The sequence below is a fragment of the Nicotiana tabacum genome, chromosome 8 (assembly GCF_000715075.1).
Source record: "Nicotiana tabacum cultivar K326 chromosome 8, ASM71507v2, whole genome shotgun sequence".
NCBI lineage: Eukaryota > Viridiplantae > Streptophyta > Magnoliopsida > Solanales > Solanaceae > Nicotiana > Nicotiana tabacum.
The window spans coordinates 114,602,264-114,621,118 of NC_134087.1; the positions used below are offsets into that span (position 1 = coordinate 114,602,264).

At 37.3% G+C, this 18,855-nt stretch overlaps 1 protein-coding gene across 1 annotated transcript; it reads right to left on the reverse strand.

Moving 5' to 3' along the window:
* Positions 1–5,717: 5,717 nt before the first annotated feature.
* On the reverse strand, positions 5,718–15,158 carry LOC107830862 (uncharacterized). Its single transcript, XM_016658533.2, has 6 exons — positions 14,971–15,158; positions 14,229–14,812; positions 13,313–13,502; positions 13,116–13,180; positions 6,962–7,172; positions 5,718–6,471 (listed from the first exon to the last, which is right to left on the reverse strand). Exons 1-6 carry the CDS (start codon positions 15,067–15,069, stop codon positions 6,223–6,225), a joined length of 1,398 nt encoding a protein of 465 aa, XP_016514019.2. The 5' UTR covers positions 15,070–15,158; the 3' UTR covers positions 5,718–6,222.
* Positions 15,159–18,855: the final 3,697 nt, after the last annotated feature.

Genomic DNA, 18,855 nt, shown 5'->3' on the forward strand with positions numbered 1-18,855 from the left:
GTATGCAGCAACACTGTATTTCCTATCAATATAGTTTGTTGCCCCATATCCAACTTGTTGAAAGCACTTCAACGCATGTGCGCACGGCATGTGGTAGATGGTCCATTTCACACATGAACATAACCTTCTATTTTCATTCACCGTTTGTAGATTATTCCCACGGTGTCCGCGGATAGCGGTCTTAACTTCAAAAACACCCCGTTCATGATCGTACTGAATAAATGAATGTCACTGTGCTCGCCTCCTGGACTTTTCAAATCTTCTCATGGGTATTGGCATAAATTGAACACCCCTATCCATCAATGCTGATGCAGCTGCATGCCTTTCAACAAACCTCTCCGCACTCTGTTTGAATGTCCTGTGGACCATGGCAGTGACAGGCAGTCCACAGGCAGACTTCAACAAGCCGTTGAATGACTCCGACACGTTTGTAGTGAGGGCTCCCCATCGTCTTCCGCCATCAACATGTAATGTCCACATGTGAAGCTCATGCCCCATCAACCAAGTATAGGCTCGTGGTTCTAATTGTCGGATCGCTTCCATGCGCCTCGTGAATTTGCACTGCTGGTGCTCAGTTGCAGCCATCCACATTAAGTCATGCAATGCCTTGTCAGGATATTTCTTCTGGAAATTGGCCTTCAGGTGACGCACACAGTAACGGTGGTATGCATATCGTTCCTGCCATTTAGGTAAGTGACATACAGAACTTAAAATACCACCATGCCGATATGATATTAGACAAATACCTGAACGCTGTTTGACAACGTGCTGCTTCAAGTGGTTCAAAAAAAGCGTCCATGTCTCTTCACTTTCGTTGGCACATATGGCAAAAGCTAGTGGAAATATTTGCCCGTTGGCATCTACTGCAACTGCAATCAAAAGCTTAATATCATACTTTCCATAGACATGAGTACCGTCTATGGAAATAACAGGACGACAATGCACAAAACCATCAATTGCTGGTTTAAATGACCAGAACACATAGTTGAAAATATATTCGGGTCTGTCCGGACTCCGCTCACGCCTCCATTCAACAACAGTCCCGGGGTTAAAGTGTTGCAGTGCGGCCATGTACCTGGGCAGATTTGAAAAAGACTTATCCCAGTCGCCATAAATAAGTTCAAAGGCACGTTTGCGACCGAGATATGCCTTTCTTTTGGTTATAGTACAACCATATTCCTGGTGGACGGCTGTAATACATTCTTTAATCTTGAACCTAATGGACACTTCCAAATATGGAATCAAGACAAGAGAAATCAAGTCCACATCCAAGTTGAAGTGATTCTCATTGTATGTGTCCATTTCACATCTGTGCTCGCTAATAAATTTACCCACTTTCCACAAACCTGATTTCTTCTTGGTGGCACGCTACATCCAGTGACAACCCATAAAGTCTCTACGACATACAACCTTGTATTTCTCTGTAGTTGACTCACTTACCGTCATCTCACAACACTCTCTTATACTGTAGATTTTTACAGCCCTAATAAAGCGAGCTTTATCAGGAAATACATGCCCTTTGTCAGAACAGCTGGTCTAGACTCATCCCACATCGCTGATCGAAATTCATCATCATCCCTTGTGGGGGCATCCACGTTCGGCATGCTTGGCAAATTATCAAGGTAGGGAATATTCCGCTCATGAAATGGCACGTGGGACTCGTACACTCTTGGTCTAGCGGGAGGTGGAGGAACATGCTCCCTCGTCAGCTCAGGTTCAACATTCACTTCCTTCTCATCATCACCCTCATCATGGAAGGGTGTGTCATCCCCAGACTCATCCGCATTGTTGTCATAATCACTATCATCTTCCTGACTCTGCGCATCTGCCAAATCACGAGTAAATACGTTGTCTATGGGCAACTGTGTGAGGTTAGGAGCTTCAAGAATCTCGTTTTCACTGCACAAAAATAACAAAATGATAATATACCCAACTAGATAAATACTTTAGATATAGCTATATCACTTTACTTACAAGTCGTACTGTCTTGACGTTTCATGATGGATATTTACTTGTTGGTGATGACTCCCGGATGGACCACCGTGGTTCAATACTCCAGAACTACACATATTCCAACTAGGGGCGGGGTCATAACTTGTAAAATTCGTATCCGGACGGTACCCCCTATGAAAAATATGAGTGTTAATACAAATCCAATTAAAACATAAAATAAACATCGCTAAAGCACCCACGGAATTGAAGTTTACCAGTCGTCTTGTTGATTATATAAAGTCGAAAAATTATTTTGCGGCTGCTCATTCGCTGGTGGTGACAAGTTTAAATCAAGGCAAGCTCTTTCATCAGCAATCTGTCCGGCAAAAAGTGCTCCAGAATAACCACCCGATGACTGGGGGTTATCCCTACTATGCACGCCCTCATTATTGGGAACGTCTTCCACCTTGACGTACATTTACAATAATTTTATTACAATAAATTCCCTGTATTCATCCGGAATCCGCAAAAAATCTCTAAGAGTATCATCATCCTCGATGTTAAACTCAGAATAATAAGCAAACCCATGCGGAGTCACTAAATACGGAAATCTACCGGTTATTTTAAGGTTAACCGAACGCCACCTCTCATTCATTTTTTTACGTAACAACGATACCAATTTATCGTACTCCATAGTAAGCGGCAATTTAACATGACATTGTGGAGGTGAGCTATACCTCACAGAGTTATTCTCCAACACAACCTCACCCCCCCCAATATAGTGAAACCCTTATTTTTGCCACTTCAGACATTGTAAAAAAATAATTGACAAGAAGAAGAGAGAAGTATGAACGTAAGTTTGAAGATTAAATGAATTTTCATAAAATTGAAACGCCTTTAAATAAGGCAAGTCCGAATGTAAAACGTAGTACAATACTACGATTTATGTATTGAATTATTGTTATGTCAGTTCATTATTGGTGGGCCAAAAACCAGAGTAAAACGCAGTATAATACTGCGAACAGCTTTATAAAATGCAGTATTATACTGCGAATTATAAAAAAAAAATTTAAATTAAAATGCAGTATGGTACTGCGAATTACAAAAAAAAATAAAAATTTAAAGTAAAATGCAGTATCATACTGCATTTTACTTTAACGGACTAATTTCCATTAACGTAGTTCGCAGTATAGTACTGCGTTTTACTCATTTATGTAATTTTTTTTTAAGCAGTATAAAAGTGATTTTTGTCAAAGAAAAATAAAAAAAAAATCAAAAGCTCGAAATATGGCGTCCTCACATTATTAATGATGATGCTATTTTCCTCGAAAAGGCAAAAGGCAAATGAACCACTTGAAAGAAACAACAAAAGTTGGAAAACGTAAAAACCATTGGGTAGACCAAAGTCCTGTAGTATAATAATTCCTGTCACGGATCTGTTGACTCTGATGCCCAAATCTTGCGAATCCTGTGCCTTCTTTTAGTTCAATTATTACTTATAATTTGAATTCTTCCTTTATTTTCTTATAATTCATGTACCAAAACCGGTATGTATCAAAATATCATTTTCCTTATCACAACATTCCTAAGCACAACAGCAGGAAAACAAATGAATGAGCGCAACTTGCAAACAGTTCGTAAGCAGTGATCGCAGAAGTGGAGAGTGTGGTCATGGGCGAATTAGGATTTTTATAATATGAGTCTACTACTAAAGGTAGGAGAAAAAAAAAAGTAATTAAGTGGGATTTTATCCTTGCTCGTCTAAGAGAATAACTCAAGATTTAACCAAATGTACCATTTAGCCTCATTGAAATATGTTTTAACAATAAATAATATTAGATCAATTCTAAAAAAAAATATATACAAAATAACTAATTTGACGGAAAGGACATAAGTTCACCTGTCCCGTATATTTGTCTATAAATCCGCCCATGAGTGTGGCAGTAGCTCCTTTCCCAATGTCATCGCGGGTTCCCCACAAAACTCCCAAATTTTGGTTTGTCAGCAAAATTAGAGCTCGTTTGGACATATGAAAATTTTCCTTTTTTTCAATATTTTTCAAAATAGTGTTTGGTTATCAATATCTTATATTTTTTTCAATCTCACTTGAAAATGCATTTTTAAATTTGAAAAACTAATGAAAGCCAGTTCTTCAATTGAAAATTGGAAGGTTGCTATTTTTTAGTTTCACAAATTTACCTTATATTTTTAAAATTTATAATAAGACCCCATCAGTTACCTAAATAACCATCAACTACCCACTTTTCTTTCCATAAAGTTAGAAACACAAAACGCAACCAGCAGGTCATCTTCTTTCAGACGAGAATTCTGTGATAGGGTAACTTGATTTAAGGTTTTATTTTCCTTTTTGCTCTTATGTGTGTGCCTTCAATATTACTTATAAAGCTTATATTCAGTTGTTATGCACTCTAAAGATGAAAGCTTTCATATGCGATTGATTATTCTATTATTGTTGTATTGTAGAAACATAAAAGAATGAGTAAATCAAATTGGGGTGGTTTTGATATTTTTTTATAAATTGTGGGGTATAAATTATGTTTCATGGTTTTTAAAAAAAGATATCCAAATATATTGCAAAAATTATACCCAACACAACTTCATCTTCAATTCAAATTTTAGTGATTTTTTTTTTTTTTTATGACATTCATATCCAAACGCCTACTTAGAAACGCTACAACTGCAAAAGTACCGGTAGAGGACCAACAATTTAACAAACTTCCGAAGGACGCATTTGACTGAAAAAATCCTGCATTTATTTTGTATTTTCGGATTTCATTTAACAATTATTGCAATTTTATATGGTTAATAAGGGTTTAAATAAATAAACATGCTTAGCATTTTATTCTTTTTCCTTTTACACTTTAAACAAACTGAATTTAGTCAAAATATTTAATATTTTAAAAAATAAAACATATTTTAAAAATAATTACTCTTTAATTCAAATAAATTGGAATTGGCTATAAGCATTCTCACGGTTCATGTTTTGCATTAAGTGTAACTCAAGTCAGCATCACAGAAAATAAAAAATAAGTTAAATATATATATATATATATATATATATATATATAACCATGTAGTAGGCTCTTTTTAAAAGGATAGAAGATGCCTGGGCAACGCCAATCCAGAAATTTGTCACGATACAAACTACCACAAGCCTTTTTCCACTACTTTTTGAAGAAATCCCTGTTTTTTTCTCGTTCATTAATCACCATTGCAAGACAACAAAAAAGAGTTGCTTGTGACCCAACCTACTACAGTTGCCACTAACATTGCTTTTTGGGCTGTTGGCCACGTCATTTTTCTTACTCAAAATTAGGCAAATATTGGTAACGCCTTGATGGCTCATTTCATGCCTTAGTTTCTTTCCTTTTTCCTTATCCCACAATCACAAGACTACAATATCCCACGTAACAATGAATTAAGCCCTTCACCCCTCTCCTTCCCAGTCAAGAAAAGGTAATAAAAAGAAAAGACACACAAGCAAAAAAAAGATATTCTCATTGTAGGAAGGTGAGGAAGAACACGCTTTTGACCTATATAACTTAAATCTTTTTAACTAATCTAGGAGTACTAGTCACGAATTGAACTAAATTAAGTTTGTCGTGTATGATCTTTTCCTTGATATGCATTAGTACAAAATTGAATGAGTGTTTAACATCATTAGTAAATTAACTTAATTGACTAATTGATGCGTTTACTGATCGTAGGCATTTAGAACATATTCATATTTTTATAAGAAAATTCTCCCAAAACCACTCGCATCAAAGGGGGAATTATCCCAACGAAATTTTGAGAATGAACATTTACAAGAAGCAACACCACAGAATGAAATGGAAATATATTTCCCTTAGAAAGAGAATATGCTTCACAGTTCACACTTCCCTTCTCTCACAAATGATCAATAAGCTTAACGTCTAATCTTTACAATACGTACTCCAGCCCGTCTGACCATTCCGATAACACCTGCGTCTTCTCTCTTCAATGCAGAAATCAAATGTCTGAGACTTGCTTGGAGAAGGCTATAGAATATGTAATGATATAAAATCTCTTTCTTTTACAATGGTTTATTCTAAAGTGAAGTTGAAATTTTCCTGTAAAGAGAGGGAAGGAAAACCGACTACGTGTGTTTTTCATCTTCTACAATTTCCTATTCGTTTCTAGGTAGACAGTGGCCGACTAGACTAGACGCAATGGGTTTCATACATCTAGCTTGGACTGTTTATGTGCGTGAAAAAAGAATATAGATTTAGTTGACTGATTGTAGAATTTCTATCTCGAAAGTGAGCAAGGACTTCCAGGTGAAGGGAATGCAATGGATCTTTTGAGGAATTGTTTTTGCTTGTCATCAGCAAAACAAAGCACTGAATCAATACAAATCTCAAGAGCAGAGGGGGGTTGAACAGGAACAAAGTCCTGCAGCTTTGCATACTCTGAAATCAAGTGATACATGTAATCATATATCCGATCAATACTCAAACTTTCCATGAAGTCTTGTCCTGCTTTTCCAATGGCTTCGGCCTATTCAACAAAACATTTCACGGAAAACAAGTATAAAGATATTGGTAAATAAAAGAGTCAAACGATAACCACAACCAATTTAATAGCCTGTTTGGTCAGCCTACAAGTTTGCTAGTCCTGCTTGACCTGCCCTTCGTCATGGGCATCACATTCATTCCACCCTCCCCTCCTCCCCCTGGACTCAGGTTCCTCGCTGAAGTTTGCTCCACCATCATATTGAGGGAGCTTCGATTCTGATACTATATTTGTCATAACTCAAGGTCATGACACATATTGTTTGCTTTGGACCTAGTATTATCATGATCCAAGTCTATGACACGTATTGACCCAAAGCCGACAGGCCCAAAGCTGAAAATACATACCTAGGCTCAAACGGACCATGGGCTTGGGTCGTGTACTTTTCAGAACCATAACATCACTACCATTATCTGAGGCTCTCAGCATAGCAAAAAAGTAGCTACACTGACATAATCTTGGGGCGAAAGCATACCTCTGATGGATTTGCATTACCCCAATCAACAGCAGCCTTTATTGAAGGGCATAATTCAAATGGAGGAATTGGCCAGTAATTTTTCTTTGGAATGAGACCACGACTAAAGAAATCCTGATACTGTGGGCTGATTATCAGGGGAAGAGAACCACATGCTAGAATATACTTCAAGCTCACTGACCATGCATATCCTTCTGCATAAATCTTGTACCTGCATTATTAACAATATAATAATTGAATATAAGGAATGCAATTTTCTCTACTTCATGGGAACTTTAAAAATCAACTATTGAACAATACCCTAGGGGTGCGACGCTCCATGAGATGAATTAAGAGCAATGTTGAATTCGAGATTTAAAGTCAATGAGTTTTACTCTTTACTATACGTGCCAAATTTTACCCGCCCCCCCTCCCCACTCGCACACACACAACATATATATAAATAAAAAATCCGAGTTCAATGTATTGAGATAGTGTATTGTATTTATCATTATGTTAACAATTAGTTAGGTGTGTATTAGCATAGCTTTAGATAGTTAGTATTGGGTCCCACATGTAATATGTATATATACTCAGTTGAGTTTCTAATACAAGTTAGTTCATTCTCACACTTAACCGACTCTTCTTTCTCCTCTGTTTCCCTTGTTTTCCTTCAAGAACCCTCTGTGGTTCCACCATTGTAGCTCAAGCTTGAGCTCTACTCCTCTAATGGCTTTGCATCTTTACATGGTATCAGAGCGAGGTATTCTACTCGCCATTCTCTCCAATCTCTCTTAGTTCTTTTTAGATTCTAGAACCACAATCACGATCTCCGTCTTTTGCCCTAATTTTTCTCAATCCGATATTCTCTTCTTCTCGTTCCTTTTCTTTTCGACAAATTGATACTGCTTTCTCATGGCTAACCTTGATCCAAACAATGATTCTGGAATTGAATCGACTGATTCAACTCATGTCGCCGGTATTGATCCCGAAGTCAACCTAGCTGCCCTTTTTACATGCATCCATCGGATAATCCTGGTGCGATGTTGGTGACGACTCTGTTCAATGGCATTGGATACCGATCCTGGAGAAGAAGCGTTCTTTGAGCCCTCTCAGTCAAAAATAAAGTAAGATTCATCACTAGCGAGTACAAACGACCAGACCTAGATTCCCCGCAATTTCGTCAATGGTAAAGGTGCGACGATATAGTAACCTCATGGATCCTGAATTCTCTGTGTAAGGAAATCGCTAATAGTGTTGAGTATGCTAATAATGCTTTTGAACTTTGGAGAGAGTTGGAAGATAGGTACGACCAAACTAACGGTACCAAATTGTATCAAATCCAAAAGGAAATCAATGATCTAGCTTAGGGAACCCTTAATGTTACTGATATTATACGAAAATGAAGAAGCTTTGGGAAGAATTAAGCACGATAAATGCCAAGTCACAGTGTAGTTGTCAATTCACTTGTGGGGCTAAGGAGAATATGCACAAGGCTGAACAAGATAAAAGATTCATTCAGTTTCTCATGGGTCTGAACAAAGTGTACACCACAGTGCGAGGTAGTATAGTCATGATGAATCCACTGCTTTCCATGGCACATGCCTTCTCCTTGTTAATTCAGGAAGAAAAACAGCGAGAAGTGAAGCCACATAATCAACTCATGCTCGACTCTGCTTCTTTGAATGCTAATGTAACTTCACACAACAACTTCAACAACAGAACACCTGTACATAACAATTTCAAAACCAACTACTCTCCAAACAATTCCTCCACGAGTACTAGACCTCGCCCCTTCTGTGATTACTACAAATGTGCTGGCCATACTAGAGAGAAATGCTTCAAACTCCATGGCTATCCGCAGGATTTGAATCAAAATCCCAAGTACAATAAGGGGAAAAGGACTGCAACTAATGTACACAGTTCTCCACTCGATTCTTTTTCTATGAAAGGTGAAGAAACACAGACTCAAGGTAACAATTCCAATGTGAGTCTCACTAAGGAGTAGTATGGGCAGTTGGTGACTTTGCTTCAACACTTTCAGACCAGCACTGGAGGAGATAGTTCAGACAATAATGTGACTGGTGGAGCTGTGAACTTCGCAGGTATTTTTGCCTGCTCTGCTTCTGTCCTTTCTGTTGATTATGGCCTACTTTCATGTAAATGCTTTAAATCAAGGGCTGACATTTGGATCCTAGACTCTGGGGCTTCTAATCATATGATCTTCAATAAATCTTTACTCAGTCATATTAAAACCCTAGCATACCCTATGTTAATCACACTGCCAAACGGCTATAGAGTTAAAGTCACAGAAATTGGAACTGCCACATTAGCACCAAACATTGTTCTACATAGAGTCCTATTTGTTCCATCCTTCAAGTACAATCTTATTCAATTCACTCTTTAGCTTCTCAACTTAAAGGTTTGATTGCTTTCTCTGATTTTCTTTGTCTTCTGCAGGCCCCTACAATGAAGAGGCCTCTGGAGATTGGTAAGGTCAAAGATGGCTTGTACCTTATATGTTCAAGCTGTCTGAAGAATTCATGTTCTGCTACATATACCTCTTAACCTGTTTCCTATTTTGTTTTGTCTAGTTCTTCTGATGTAAATAGTTTGCAACTGTCAGCATTCTACATCATCTGTAAATGTTTCCATTTACAATTCACAGTCTTTTGTAAATAATTCCATCAGTAATAAAACTTAGTGCATTTCTTCAAATTCTCTTTTGTCTAACAAGAATCAAGATGATTTGTTGTGGCATTACAGATCAGGCCATGTGCCCTTTATCAAAATGAGGGGGATATCTTCTATCCTTGTTCAATTCTCAACTAAACAACCTTTCCTCTGCTCCATTTGTCCTATGGTTAGACAACCAAGACTTTCTTTTTCCCATAGGACTAGCACTACTACTTCCATTTTTGAACTCCTTCATGCAGACCTCTGGGGACCCTACCACATTGCTACTCATTTTCTCACCTTAGTGGATGATTATAGCATGGCCACTTGGACTCACCTCTTGAGTAGCAAGAACAATGTCTTGCAAATCATCAAAAATTTTATATCCTTAGTTGAAACCCACTTCAATTCCACTATCAAGTACCTTAGATCTGATAATAGTTCAGAATTCGTCAACATGGAAGCCTTGTCATTCTTTCAGTCTAAAAGAATAGTTCATCAAAAAACACGTCCCTATACTCCCCAATAAAATGGAGTTGTGGAGAGGAAACATAAATACCTCCTGGAAACTACCAGGGCACTCCCTTTTCAGTCCAAGTTGCCTTTACAATACTGGGGTGAATGTGTATTGGCTGCAACACACATTATAAACAGACTTCCCACCACTTACCTAAAGAATAAATGCCCAATTGAGATCCTCTATAATAAAGCACCAACATATTCTCATTTGAGAAGTTTTGGATGCTTATGTTTTCCTACCATACCTAAAGTCCATAGAGACAAATTTGAACCTAGGACCATTCGCCATGTCTTTGTGGGGTATCCTTATGAAACTAAAGGGTACAAAATTTTAAATCTGGCCACCAAAAAGATTCATGTTTCTAGAGATGTAATCTTCCATGAGTACATCTTCCCCTTTGCTATCCTACCTACTTCCTCATCTTCTTTTTCATTAGTACTCAATTCTGCTCCTTGCACAGTAGATATGCCACCTCCTACAACACACCCAAATGACTGTGACTGTGTGTCTAAACTACTACCAGATTCAGTTCACTTCTCCAATGTGCCCTCACCTGTGACAATATCACCTCCCAGTTGTCCCTTTTCTCCAGAATCTCCTATAATTCCTCCACCACCTCACATTCAGGGAAATTATGAACCTAGAAGGTCTACTAGAGAACATCATTTACCTGTTCATCTAAAAGACTATGTATACTCTTTACCCAACTTATACCCTACTGCTCATCCTTTTTCTAATCCAACTACTCTTGCTACTACATCCAATCAGATTCTTCCTTTTCTCTCAATGCTTTTTTCTCCAAACATCATCATATCTCCTTCACCTCATTAGTTCCTGATAGTCAGCAACTTGTTCAAAGTGTTTGCCATGATAGTGAACCAAAATCTTATGCAGAAGCAACCTTGAATCCTGCTTGGCAAGCAACTATGTCACTAGAGTTTGAAGCTCTTCATGCCAACCACACTTGGGACCTAGTTCCCTTACCTCCAGGGAAGAAACTCATAGGCTGTCGATGGGTATACAAGGTCAAACACAAAGGTGATAGTAGTATTGAGAGGTTCAAGGCCAGGCTTGTAGTAAAAGGGTATACACAACAGGCTGGTGTTGATTACACTGAGACTTTCTCACCTATTGTAAAAATGACAACTATTAGAGCACTTATAGCAACTGCAATGAAGAAGCATTGGGGTATCTTCCAACTTGATGTCAATAATGCCTTTCTTCATGGGATTTACATGATGAAGTGTATATGGACCTGCCTCCTGGTCTGTTGGTTGACACACCTGGCCTAGTATGTAAGCTGCACAAATAATTGTATAGCTTGAAACAAGCTAGTCGACAGTGGTATAACAAGTTGGCCGGGGCATTGTGTTCCAAGGGCTATGTACATTCCCTCAATGATTACTCTTTGTTTTACAAGAAATCTGACTCCTCTACTATATATGTTGCTGTCTATGTAGATGATGTAATTGTCACAGGGAATAATCCAGAAGAAATCAACTGTTTGAAGGTTTTTCTACATGCTCAGTTCAAGATCAAGGACTTGGGTCGACTACATTATTTCCTGGGTTTAGAGGTCCTCTACAAGGAGGATGGTGTAATAATCTCTCAGAGAAAATTTGCTCTTGACCTACTGAAGGAGTATGAATGCCTTTATTTGGTGCCTTCAGCTCACCATTGGATCCTGCAGTCAAACTTCAAGCCAAGGAAGGTACACCCTTAGCAGACCCTTCTGTTTATAGAACCTTGATAGGCAAGCTGAACTTCCTAACAAATACAAGGCTGGACATTGCCTATAGTGTCCAACACCTTAGTCAGTTCATGCAAGATCCCAGGGAACCTCACCTCAAGGCTGCTTATCACTTACTTAGATATCTGAAAGCTGATCCTACTCTTGGAATCTCCTTGTCTGCAAATCCAGATTACACAGTTAGAGGGTATTGTGACTCTGATTGGGCTGCCTGCCCAGATTCTAGGAAGTCTGTCAGTGGATATCTAGTATTACTTGGTGACAATCCCATTAGTTGGAAGTCTAAGAAGCAAGCTACCATCCCTCTTTCTTCTGCTGAAGCAGAGTATAGAGCCCTGAGAAATGTAGTTGGAGAACTGGTGTGGCTGTGCAGACTGTTTACTAAGCTTACTGTTCCTTTTCTTTCCCCTGTCACAGTGTTATGTGACAGCCAATCAGCTCTACACACAGCTCGTAATCCTGTTTTCCACGAGCGGACCAAACATATTGAAGTAGACTGTCACTTTATGAGAGACAAATTGCAAGAAGGGCTGGTTTCCCTTCATCATGTTGGGACTGATAATCAACTGGCTGATGTTTTAACCAAAGCACTTACTGGAGTCAAGCATGTAGCAGTGATGAGCAAGTTGGCTGTGACATCTTAACCTCCAACTTTATTTGATGAGGTTTATTGAGATAGTGTATTGTATTTATCATTATGTTAACAATTAGTTAGGTGTGTATTAGCATAGCTTTAGATAGTTAGTATTGGGTCCCACATGTAATATAATATATATATATATATATATATATATATATATATATATATATATATATATATATATATATATATATATATATATATACTCCGTTGAGTTTCTAATACAAGTTAGTTCATTCTCACACTTAACCGACTCTTCTTTCTCCTCTGTTTCCCCTGTTCTCCTTCGAGAACCTTCTGTGGTTCCACCATTGTAGCTCAAGCTTGAGCTCTACTCCTCTAATGGCTTTGCATCTTTACACAATGGAATAGGTCGACCAGCTACCAAAGTAGAGATAGAATAAAGGCATTAATGAACTATTGCAACATGGAATTTTAGAACAATATGACAAGCAAATTATTAAGATTGATCCTAGAAAGTCTCAACATCAACCAAGAAATCTTTGGTACCTCAAATTAAAATACCAAGCATGTCAGGATCCAAAACTTGAATTCTCAAATTGACAACCCAAGAATGTTGCAAGCTCACCTATGATTACATTGCTTTGATAGCTTGGACTTCTCAAATCCAACCTTTGCTTCTTCTGCCCAATCCTATATCCATATCATAATGTACAATTTGTAGTTAAGAAAACAAAGGGATTCACAGAAAAAATGAAACAAAAATAGAAAACAAGTACTAGTAGTTATAACGAATCTATAAGAATAAAATGTCTAGTCATGAACCTGGCGCATAATTTGTGCTCTCCACATTTGAGTGTCATTGCAATTGAGCAATTCTGTGCGAATCGGAGAAACAACATCTGGATTTCCTTTCCAGTATGCTACCGGGATCTTCCTTATCCAACTTCGAGATTTTGAACCCTCTTTGATGCTTTTAAATTCTTCTTCCCATGGTCTTATGTTTATTTCCGACCTGAAAAGTAATCACCCAACATATAAATTGAAACAGAGGAAATATAATTTATGGGATGAGAAAGAAACACAATTTCCCACTGTTTCTAGATTAGTTCACTAATAATTCAGCATGTGTTAGAGGTTTAAGTTAACATAAAGGGTGCACACTACAACACTAGCCAATATTTTATTTTGGGAACCTTCATATGAGTTTGTTTTTCTATTAATCCAATATAAAGGTTCTAAATTAGCTCGTGAATACGAAGGATAAATACCAATAACCTGAAGACGCAACTCGCTATATCAGCAGTAGTTCAACCAAAACAAATCATTTTATAATAATCCATTTCTAATAATGTTAGAAAAGCATTAACCTAAAATAAGCGCACCTTGTATATACTAACTTAAGCTATGGTTGTGGCGGACATAGTATGGATTCTGCAGTTTCGACATAATTCACTGCTTTTGGTTCAATCTTATGTGTGCGCGTGAAAAATAAGTGTGGATAAAATCAGATATTATGTATTTCAAAATTTTCAGTTTCAATTCAAAACTCGTGGTGTCTAAATTATAAATCTGTCACAGCATTATAGACTTGTATGAAAATAGATGTGCAATGAAATGATATGATCCTATATGCTCCAAACATGTTAAACTCAACCATTTTCTACTTACAATGTTACAATATGTCAAAAAGTAAACAATTGTAGTTCGCATCTGAATAAAAGAAGCTTCAAATTCTTACCAGCCCCAGAAAGACCAATCTGGAAATGGTATATCAAAATGGTGCGGTGTGGTACAGTACCGAAACAAAGGCAAAGGCATTGAAGAATGTTCAGTTCGATTAATAATAGGCTTGTCCATGCAATCAAACATCAAATCAACATCTGGAACCTTTCCAGGATACCTCCTAAGTAACTGCAATATTCCCCAGATCGTGAACATAGCCCTACTCTGTACACAAGCATAGTAAAAATCTACAAATAATTTGCCACCAACTATAACAACTCTAAAAGCCGCAAACTTCTGTGCCTCCATTACATGGTTCATAGAAATCCTGGACTTGGTCCATGGTTCAAGGTCATAACGTATGCTCCTGAAAAATTCTGGGCAAGTTTTGGATTCAGAGGTTTTCGATTTGGATGCGGAATTGCTATTTTGAGGAATGGTGACATGACTCGGGCAGCTAAGATAAGAACATCCTATGATCTTGGAAGCCTTTGAAACAGTGGATTCTTCATCGAATGATTTTGCAGGAAATACATGCCACGGCGTTGGCTCTAAATTGTGACCCACGATGGTTTTTGTCTGAGAAATTAAGTTGTCAACCTAAGCATCACAAAAGAAAAAACAACGACAATAATAAGAATGCCATGCCATCATAAGTTAGAAAGAACGTTGTTATTTATAGAACGTCTCAAAAAAGAAACTGGTGCGGACACCACAGCTAACATAAACAAAAGTATATAGAGATGAAGGACGAGGACCTCGAAGAAGAGGAGAAGAGCGAGGAAGAGGAAAGCAAAGAAGATAACGTTGCGAGGAAGGAAAGATGGCCGGCGACTATGTCTAGAAAGTATCCCCATTGAATCTATGTAGCTTGTCTCAGATTGAATTGCTCAATTATATTCATGTCCATGATACTTAACTTTGAGTTAATTGTGATTAATTGATCTTTAATTTCTTTGCGCTTCTTGATCTCTGCTCTTTGCCTTTCTTTCTCACACGATAATTGTTGCATGGCTGAGGGATTGCCTCCCGTACACTACCAACGTGGAAAACCAACAGTATTTAAGGCCCCACAAATATAAAGTGTACTACATTATTATATAATATATATGATTTATATTTATATAATTATTAAAGAAGGATTTCAAATTTTAGCATTTCTTTTTAAATTTAGTAGAGGTAGGATTGAGTGAGTTAATTAGATATAAAAAAAATTCTCATTAAATTAAATAACATATTTACTTTCTCATCAACTCTATTTTTATTTCCTCTCTTTTTTCCTACAATTTTGCTTTCTAATTCAAAAAGCAAGTTCTTTTGTATCTATCAATTTAATTAAGAAATTCCCGAAGCAAGTCTCGCAAGGTTCAAAGCTCCATGAATATTGGGCTCACTCCTTTTCATTATCACTTAATACTATATCTTTATAAAGGGAAGAGTTCAATACCATGCCGTGCTCTCGCCACTAGATCAAAACCGTGTAGGGCTTTTTTTTATATCTCATTATTATATAAATTTTATGAAAGAAAGTTTAAGCGTCTTTTAATATATTATGGTTTTAGGTCATAGCAATGCCCCACGAACATTATATTCAACCAGCTTTATTCATATTTGGTAACTGAATGACCAATTTATTACCTTTAATATTCTTTGTCATTATAGTCTTCTCTTAATTTAGACTCTATAAAATTTGATTGAGAATATCACAGGTGGATAGATGGCTCAAGGGGAGGCTACTAACACCTTGCTTTAAACCTCAATTTTGAGGCCCCAAAATTTTGTAGTAAATTTTACAATTTATTTTAATTTAAACAATACTAAAGTTTACAAACAGAATTTAAAAGTATAGAAATTGTGTAAAAAGAAAAGAAAAAAAGACTTCTACTCCTAAACAATAAAAATATTTTAGAACTTTGAATTAAACTGCTTAGATCTTCATATTAGTAAATATAGTTTTATATAATAATATCAAAGATAATATATTGTAAATAGATGGCTAACATCTTAGTTATTTAAATTGCCCTCACTAATATTAATACTACTACTATGTGAAGCTAAAGGCTTTATGTCATTTAAGAATATTATATGTGATTCTAACTAAAAGAAAGTATAGCCTCTTATTAAAATTTACCTTAGGCCATTACTTTTATTGAGCCGCCCTTACTCACGCTTTCTCATTCCCGACTAGCTTGAACAATAATTGTCACGACGGTTTACATTCCCTCTAAATATTAGAAAGAGTTTAATTTTCTTTACATCCCACTAAATATTAGAAAGATTTTAATTTTCATGCTTTATGTTATTATGTCAGCTAAAAAATAATTCTAAATATCCATGAATAAAAGTGAAACTATACTAACTGATAATATGAAAATATTATGCATAATATACACCTATAAATCCAAAGCTCTGATACCAATTTGTCATGACCCAAATTTCCCTCCATAAGATGTCGTGACGGCACCTAGTCTCTAAGACTAGGTAAGCCTAACAATTGCGAAATAACTGAAATAACGACTAAACTTCAATAGATATATATAAAACTGAAACCGCCGCTCGGCATGTACAAGTAAAATCAACAACTCTGAGTAAAAACAACTCCCAAAACCCGGTAGTTAACAACCACAAGCTCTGAATAAAAACAACTCCCAAAACCTGGTAGTCACAAGCCACAAGCTCTAGGGGATGTACTAATAGTCTCTATACATCAGCATCTAAGAGAATAAAGAAAAGACAATATAGTAAGGATAGAGGGGGACTCCGAGGTCTGCGGATGCTAGCAGATACTCCTTGAAGTTTCCAAGCAGCAGTACACACTCTCCTAATATTGGGGTTGGTAGGATGTACCTAGGTCTGCACAAAAAGATGTGCAGAAGCGTAGTATTAGTACACCACAAACGTTACCCAATAAGTGCCAAGCTTAACCCCGGTAGAGTAGTGACGAGGTCAGGCCGGGGCCCTACTAGAATATAAGAAATAAGGCAGAAGGCGAAATAATAATAAAAATGGCAGGTTAATAAAACAAATAGGAATGTATGGAGCAGCAATATCACGGGGAAAAACAAGAGAGAATTGCAACACGTAATGAAAAGAACATCTTACAAGATAAGGAACAACAACAACAGCAAACAACACAGCAAAAGCGGGAAATCAACAGGGGGCTAAGACCGCCTCGCTGTCCCAAAAGTAAATATGCAACAGGGGCGCTCCCGAGTTACCGCCTCGTAATCCCAAAAATAAATAGCTTACAACGGCACGATAGAAACCTCGTGCTACAATCTCACTCCGTAAGGAAGAAACCTCGTGCCAAATCACACTCCGCACGGAAAAAATCTCCTGCCAATAACCCAACAACCATCATAACAAGAATCACGAAAGTCAGCACGTAATAAATACAACAAAATGATATTACAAGCAAGAAAATCCTATAGTTAAAAAACAAACAAGTAATCAAGGAAAAACAGGTAATTCAACTAAGCATGTTGTATAAGTTGCAACTAAGAGATAAAACACATAGACATATGAAATTAGGCTAAACATGAAGACTACACGTGCTAGAATAACACATTTAAGATATAAAAAGGAAATTACTTAGCAAAGACCGGATTTTTCAATAGTTAGCCCGTGTACGCACTCGTCACCTCACGTACACGACACTCACATTATCATAAATTGTTACAATAGTACCAAATCCTAGGGGAATTTCCCCCACGCAAGGTTAGACAAGTCACTTACCTCAAACCAAGCTTAATTAGTCAATAAAAATGCCTTTCCCTCGTCTTTCCAACTTTGAACGACCCAAATCTAGCCAAAATCAATTTACATGCTATAAATATAACTATAAGAAAATAATTTAATTAAGAAAATCAAGACTTTAACAAGAAATTAGAAAATCGCCCCAAAAGTCGACCCACACTCATGTTTTGGAATCGGGCAAAAGTCACAAGAAATTGAACACCCATTCAACCACGAGTTCACCCATATCAAAATTACTCAAATCCGATACCAAAATCTCGATCAAAACCTCAAAATTTGGTCTAAGAACTTTCCTCCATTTTTCACCCCAAATCATTAATTTAAAGATGAAATTAAAGACATAATCATAGAAATTAACCAAAACTAGGTAAGAATCACTTACCCCAAACTCCCACATGACAATTTCTCCAAGTATCACCTCCCATCGAGCTCCCAAATTAATTTTTGTATTATGAACTCAAAACCTCATTTTTGAACATTTAAATCTGCCCAGGCGTTTCCTTCTTCGTGAACGCGGAACTTGCCTCGCGTTCGTGAAGCAAAAAAAAGTTACAGCCCAAAAATCCTCTTACGCGACACAAGGTCTCTCTCGCGAATGATGCACACATGGCCCGACCTTTGCGAATGTGGTCATTCTTACGCGAACGCGAAGAACAACATCACCTGCCTCTCATGTACCCCTTCGCGAATGCGAAGGGAAAATTTCCAGTAGCACTCAACCTCCTCTACGCAAAAGCGGAAGCATCTTCGCAAATGCATAGAAGAAAACCAGACACCAACAAGTCTAAAGCTTCAGCCATCATCCAAGTCCAAATTCCAATCCGTTAATTATCCGAAATCCACCTAAACCTAGCAACAAGTCCCAAAATATTATACGAACTTAGTTG

Bases quoted from the DNA above. Each gene is read 5' to 3' on its own strand.
- LOC107830862 (XM_016658533.2), bottom strand. From the start codon at position 15,069: ATGGGGATACTTTCTAGACATAGTCGCCGGCCATCTTTCCTTCCTCGC. The intron at 13,503-14,228 runs GTAAGAATTTGA...ATTACTTTTCAG, and splicing joins GATTGGTCTTTCTGGGGCTG to GTCGGAAATAAACATAAGAC. The intron at 13,181-13,312 runs GTTCATGACTAG...ATATGGATATAG, and splicing joins GAGCACAAATTATGCGCCAG to GATTGGGCAGAAGAAGCAAA.